The sequence below is a fragment of the Tupaia chinensis genome, unplaced genomic scaffold (assembly GCF_000334495.1).
Source record: "Tupaia chinensis unplaced genomic scaffold, TupChi_1.0 Scaffold000465_1, whole genome shotgun sequence".
Classification (NCBI taxonomy): domain Eukaryota; kingdom Metazoa; phylum Chordata; class Mammalia; order Scandentia; family Tupaiidae; genus Tupaia; species Tupaia belangeri.
Window position 1 is genome coordinate 763,609 of NW_006159974.1, and position 6,347 is coordinate 769,955.

Sequence of the window (6,347 nt, forward strand, 5' to 3'; positions counted from 1 at the left end):
AAAACCCTAAAAAAAAAAAAAAAAAAAAGGACATCCTGACACATGCTGCAATGTGGATGAACATTCAGGACATGATGCTAGGTGAAATAAGCCAGTCACAGACCAGAACTGTGAGACTCCACTTATATGAGGTACTTAGACTGATCCAGTCCATAGTGGTGGAGTAGAATGGTGGCTGCCAGGGGCTGGAGGGAGGAGGGGTGGGGAGCTATTGCTTAGTGGGTAGAGTTTCAGTTTGGAAAGATGAAAAACTCTGGAGATGATGATGATGAGGGCTACACAGCAGTGTGCCTGTATTTAAAAGTCACTGAACTGTACACCTGAAAATGGCTAAGACTGTGACTTTTATATTATGTATCTTTTACCACAGTTTAAACATTTTCTAAAAGTGATGAAGGTCTGGGGTCAGCAGGTGACGTGGTGGTTAAGGTGCTAGACTCCCACAGCCAGTCCTGAACCTGGCAGCTTGAAAATCATGCTGGGCACATGTGTGTGCATGCCCCAAATCCCAGGAGGAGAAAGGCGTGCAGCATGGCCATACCCTGGGGGTGATTTCTCACTTTCCTTCTCATTGTCTCTAAAAAAAAAAAAAAGTATGTAAGGTCTGAACTGTGCCAGTGGCCACGGGCGCAGAGACACAGGATACCTTTGCAACCCGACAGCTTTGGGACAGGAGAGCAAGTCCCGGGTGACTCCCCACGGCTCTAGTGTCTTGGGCGCAGGGCCTGGGAGACGGAGGAGATGGGAGCTCAAAGCTTGGAGGTGTCTGGGCTGGGAGGGAAGCTTTAGGAGAGGGAGCCCTGAAGAGAACAGAGAACAATGGAGAATAATGAGGGTCTGTAGTGGGACCCCAGAGGTGGGAGCAACGAAGAGCGAGTCCACAGAGGCCAGGGCTGAGTTCTCGTGGCCTCTGAGGTCCTGTGGGTGGCTCTGGTCAGAACCTCCACATGTCTGTGCTTCCATTTCACATGCAGGGCCAGTCGTGGTACCTCTCCTAGGGCTGTTGGAGTCATCTGGACAATTCACATAGAACGTTTAGTCCCTCGGAAGCAAACATGAGCTGTTTCGTTAACTCACTAATGAAGAAAGCCAGAGGAGGGGGTATTGCTGGGAGCCAAGGCAGAGTTCTGGGACGAAGTCATTGGCAGTCTGACTTGTGTTGAGGTTGCCTGCACAGAAAACAGAAAAGAGACCACAGGCAGGGGCCCTGGGAGAGGTGGAGCTGGGAGGCTGCAGGTACAGAAAGGGTAAGGGGGAGGAAGCGGAGCCAAGGCTTGGGAGGAGACAAGGCCAGGATGGTTCACTGACTTTCTTTGAAGTGGGGACACCTAAGAGTATTGCCAGGTTTTAAGATGGAGGCGGACCAGGACACACACAAGAGGGGGAGGAGGTGACAGCCCGGGAAGGAATTGCTCTGGGCGGGGAGGAGAGGAGGACATGTCCTTCTGAGAAGGAGGGAAGGCGTGAGGACAAGAGCGAGATGGGCATGTGGAGGCGCTCCAGTTGTGCCTGCTCAGCAAGGTCTGGGAGTGGGCTGGGACTGTCACACTCTGAGCATTGAGGTAGACCTGCTGCCCCCAGTGGTGGGGGCCGAGGAAGGATCCCAATCCTACTGGGGAGGGAGGTGAACCCCACACCTAGAGAGAGGCCCCAGAACGGCTGCACCATGGCTTGGGGAGGACAGGAAGGAGGACAGGGTGGGCAGAAGGCCTATTGGAGGGGTGCTCACTCAGCTGGCCCTCCCAGAGGTGACAGCCATGACCCAGCCCTGGGAAACTGACTGAAGGCAGTGAAGACCTAAAGAGATTGGGGGTGCACTGATTCAGGGAAGGGAGGCAGCTGGGGCAGTGTGGGTCCTCCTGGAAGCAGACACTGAGACAGGGTGTAGGTGTGGGGGTGGTACATGGGAGTGAGACATAAGAGAGGAAGCAGAATTAATTGGGCAGGGAGTCCCAAGACTGCCATGTAGGTCTGACCATCATGGCCACCCCAACCCGAAGCACCAGAGTGAAGTTGGCTGTTAGAGAAGTCCCATGCTGGGTAGAAATGACCAGGCCCACACTAGGTCATTGGCTGGGCCTGCCCACGCCGAGGCAGGTGCAGAAGGACCACGCTCCTGGAGGGGGACTGGCTCGGCTGTTCTCTTCTGAGGGGAGATTCCAGCAGTGAGTTCCCCACCAGGCTGAGTCCCCAGACAGGTGCAGCTGTAGGACGGCCTGGGGGACCGTTCAAACAGCATGTTTCTCACACCCTGGCCAAGGCGCTGTCACGCAGCTCTCCTTCGGTCCTAGGCTAGGGAGGACAGAAGACACACTTGGGCTGCCAGGTGAGGAAGGGCTGCAATGGCTCTAGGACCCCTCTTTCTTTTGCAGAAAACGCACCGTTTCGTTTACTGCTCGGACACTGGCTGGGCCGTGGGGGCCGAGGAGTCTGACTTTGAGGGCTGGGCCTTCCCCTTCCCGGGAGTGATGCTGATAGAGGACTTTGTGACGCCGGAGGAAGAGGCTGAGATGGTGCGTCTGATGGACCTCGACCCCTGGAAGCTATCGCAGTCTGGACGGAGGAAGCAGGTTTGCTGGCCTGATGTGGGGTGTGGGTCATGCTAGGCAGAGGGGACAGGTACATTGCTAGGGCTGCCTCTGCAGCCACATTCCAGGCACCCCTGCATGGCCTGGGTCACTGAGGGGTGTGTTGGGGCAGGGCACAGGCATGTGTGTGCTCACCCTCCTGCTGGTCTGTGCAGCTGGCATGGTAGGGGTTCTAGATGCGATCCCAGACCTCCACGGCTGCCAGAAGCTGCCAGGTACCTGCAGCTCCCCATTGTCTCCCAATCAATGTTCACCGTCTCATTCTACTTACACCCTCACTGGGGTCCATGGCGTCCTTCGTCCTCAGTCCTGTGCATCTGTCCGTCCAGCTCGCCTCTTCCCTGCGTTGTCTCCAGCTCCCGCCAGGGCCTTCTCACTTCACTCAGCCCTCCCTTTCCTTATTTATCCTCTGTAAGAGGTGGCCAGTCACTGCAGTCACTTCTCAAGTGCTCCCTCCCACCCCCCTCCACCGTTGCACTCTTTTTTATTTTTTTTAAATAATTCTTTTATTGGGCCAGCAGGTGGCGTCTTGGTTAAGACGCTGGAATTCCCACATGGCCGACCACGATTCGAGTCCTGGACCTGGTGGCTTGCTTTCTCATTTTCCTTCTCTCTCTCTCTCTCTTTCTCTGGCAAAACTCATGTGAAATAATAATAATAAATTAATTAAATAATTCCTTAAAAAATTATTTTATTTAACTTTATTTTATTTATTTACTTATTTAAAATTTGACCAGAGAGGGACAGAGTGTGAGAGAGAGAGAGAGAGAGAGAGAGAGAGAGAGAAAGCAAGCTACCAAAATTTTTGCTATAGGGCACATGCGCTCGCCAGACAGACAGAGACAGAGAGATAGAAAGCAAGAAATCACCCCCCAGGGGGGGAATGGCCATGCCGCAATCCCTTCTCCACCATTCTCCTCTCGGGATCTTAGGCACGCATGCACACACACGCGCCTGGTGTGAGTTTAAGCCACTGGGTCCGGGACTTGAACCCCGGTCGACTACGTGGGAGTCCAGCGACATAGCCATTACGCTGTTGGTCCCACCCCGTTGCACTCTTGACTAAACCACAGTCCTGGTGACCCTCAGCCTGCTGGCAAGTCCCCTCCTGCTTGGAGTGTCATGTGGACCCTCCCCTCCTCTGCCACTCCCTCCTTCCCCTCCTCCTCTCTCTGCTGCAGGCCCTGCCCTGTGCTGACTGCTCACTCTTGCTTGGCCTCCCTACATGCTGGACCCTGTCCTCTCACTTCCCAGTAACTCCCCTCCTGTCCTGCCAGGTCTGCCAGTCTCTCCGTGTCTCTTCCACCAGCTCTCGCCTGGTGTCAGAAGTCTTCAAAGAGCTGTCTTGTCCCACTACCTTCACTCCCCCAGCCTGCTCAGGAACTGCTTCCACTATTGACCTCTGCAGCCTCCACCCAGCGGCCAGTCTCGGCTGGTCCTGCATGCAGCACCAGGCTCTGTCCTCTGATGTGCTCTTTGCTGGACTTCCAGAACCCATCCCCCTTCAGGTTCTCCCTCATGGCCACTCATGCTCATCTCAGGATCATTCCTCCCCTCCTGCCCTCTGCAGGCCCCGTCCTGGGCCTCTTCTCTCTGATCTGTGCTCTCCCTGGGGGATTTCAGAGTGTCACGGCTCTGATCCAGCCCAGGCTTCTCTCTCCTAGATCTTAAACCGAGCTGCACCCCCAGCAGTGGCCCCATCTCTGCACGCTCTATCTTCCACTACCCAGGATGGACATTGGGGAGTCTCCCAGGTCTCTGTGGCTCATGCTGTCCTTCCAGTCTGCCCTTGGTCATTCCTGCCAGCCCTTCCTTCAGAATACATTCCCAATCTGAGCATGGCACCCCATCACCAGGGCCTCCCATCCCAGCAGAACCCCAAGTCCTCACGAAGACCTGGAAGGCCTTGCATGACCATGGCTGCCAGCCCACCCCCGCTTTCCACTGCTCCCCCACAGGCCCCTACGGCAGTCACACCGCCTCCTTGCTGTTCCCTAAATACCCAGCTTCCCTTCCTCCCCCCTGCTGCACTGGCATCTCAGGCTTTCTGCCTGCTGCTGCCCGGGGCGGCCTACAGGAGTCCCCTGGCTCAGGTATTGAGGCAGGTGCAACCTGGAAGGATGAAGGTGTTGACACCTGATGGAGTCACCTTCCACCAAGGCAGGCCCCGGGGCAGGAGCCGGTGCTAAGCTCCTTCTGCATCCCGAAGGCTCTCCCCTACTGCCCGTGGACTACAATACAAGCCATGTACTGTCAAACCCACCCACTTACTGATGGCCCCGGTTTGCCTTTAGTATGTCCCTAGCGTAGTGCAGCCATGCCACTGTCCACTTCCAGGACATTTTCCTCATTCAAGAGGACATCCTGTGCCCACTAGGCCTCACACCCCACTCCCCCAACCCTTGGCAGCCACTGATCCACTGCCTGAATGTGGACTTGCCTTTTCTGGACATTCTGTATACACGGACCTGGGGGACACAGGACCCTTTGTGGCAGCTTCTCACTGTGTAATGTTTCCAAGGTTCACCACATTGTAGCATGCGTGAGCAGTCATGTGCCACTTTACCGCAGGAGGATGCTCTGAGAAACGTGTCCTTAGGAGTTGCTGTTGTGCACACCAGTGGCCCACACAAACCTAGGTGGTATAGCCCGTTAGAAGCTTAGGGGACTGCCGCCAGATCTGCAGTCTGCTGGCGCCTGAGAGCAAACACGGCACTCGACTGCACTTCGCTCCTGGTCTGGCTGGATACCTCCTTTAGGTTTATATAGTGCATATATATAAATATATCTGACCCTTCACCAGATGAGACACTTCGGCCGTTTCCACTTTGCGTACCTAATGGCGCGATGAACATTCGTGTGCAAGTTTGTGAACACAGGCCCAGTTGTCTTGGGTGTTTTGTGAGGCGTGAAACTGCGGGGTCAGGTGGTACCTGTCTTCCTCCTGGGGTTCTGCTGGGATGGGAGGCCCTGCTGGGATGGGGGGCCTCTGCGCTGACCAGCTCGCTAACGCTGCCTTGGCCGGCCTTCCCTCCCATGCGCTTCCCCTCCCCAGACCTTCACTCCTTGGGATCCTCACATCCCAGAATATACGACCTGTCTCTAGCTCTGCTCCCTGGGGCCCCTGGGCTAAGACACCCCCACACATCGCACCTTCTCTCAGCATCCTCCACCAGCTGCTGGCTGTTCACTCTGTCTCCTTGGTGTCCGCCACCCCCTGCTGGGACATTCCAACCCATCAAGGCAGGGAGGGACTGTTGTTTGTCCCGGTCACCATGACTGACTTCTTCAGACCTGGTCTGTGACAGATGTTTCTGTGAACTCAGAGATCTCTCCACCTCCTTTTGTTCCCATCCTTTAGGACTACGGCCCTAAAGTCAACTTTCGGAAACGGAAGCTGAAGATGGCAGGCTTCCGAGGCCTCCCCAGCTTCAGCCGGGAGTTGGTGCGGAGGATGGGCCTCTACCCTGGACTCGAGGGCTTCCGGCCAGTGGAGCAGTGCAACCTGGACTACTGCCCTGAGCGGGGCTCTGCCATTGACCCCCACCTGGATGATGCCTGGCTGTGGGGGGAGCGGTTAGTGAGCCTCAACCTCCTCTCCCCCACCGTGCTGTCCATGGGCCGGGAGGCACCCGGCAGCCTGCTGCTCTGCTTCGCCCCCGCTGCTGCCCCCGAGGCCTGGGTGGACAGCATGATAGCGCCCAGCAGGTCCGTGCTGTGCCGCGAGGTGGAAGTGGCCATTCCCTCACCCCTCCGCTC

General features: G+C 56.2%; 1 protein-coding gene across 1 annotated transcript in view; it reads left to right on the top strand.

Moving 5' to 3' along the window:
- The window catches only part of ALKBH4 (alkB homolog 4, lysine demethylase), a 9,534-nt gene that overhangs the window by 2,069 nt on the left and 1,118 nt on the right, over positions 1 to 6,347 (top strand). Inside the window, exons 2-3 of the mRNA XM_006155658.3 lie at positions 2,373 to 2,570; positions 5,950 to 6,338. Of these exons, the coding sequence (XP_006155720.1) occupies positions 2,373 to 2,570; positions 5,950 to 6,338 (587 nt within the window). The remainder of the gene's footprint in view (positions 1 to 2,372; positions 2,571 to 5,949; positions 6,339 to 6,347) is intronic.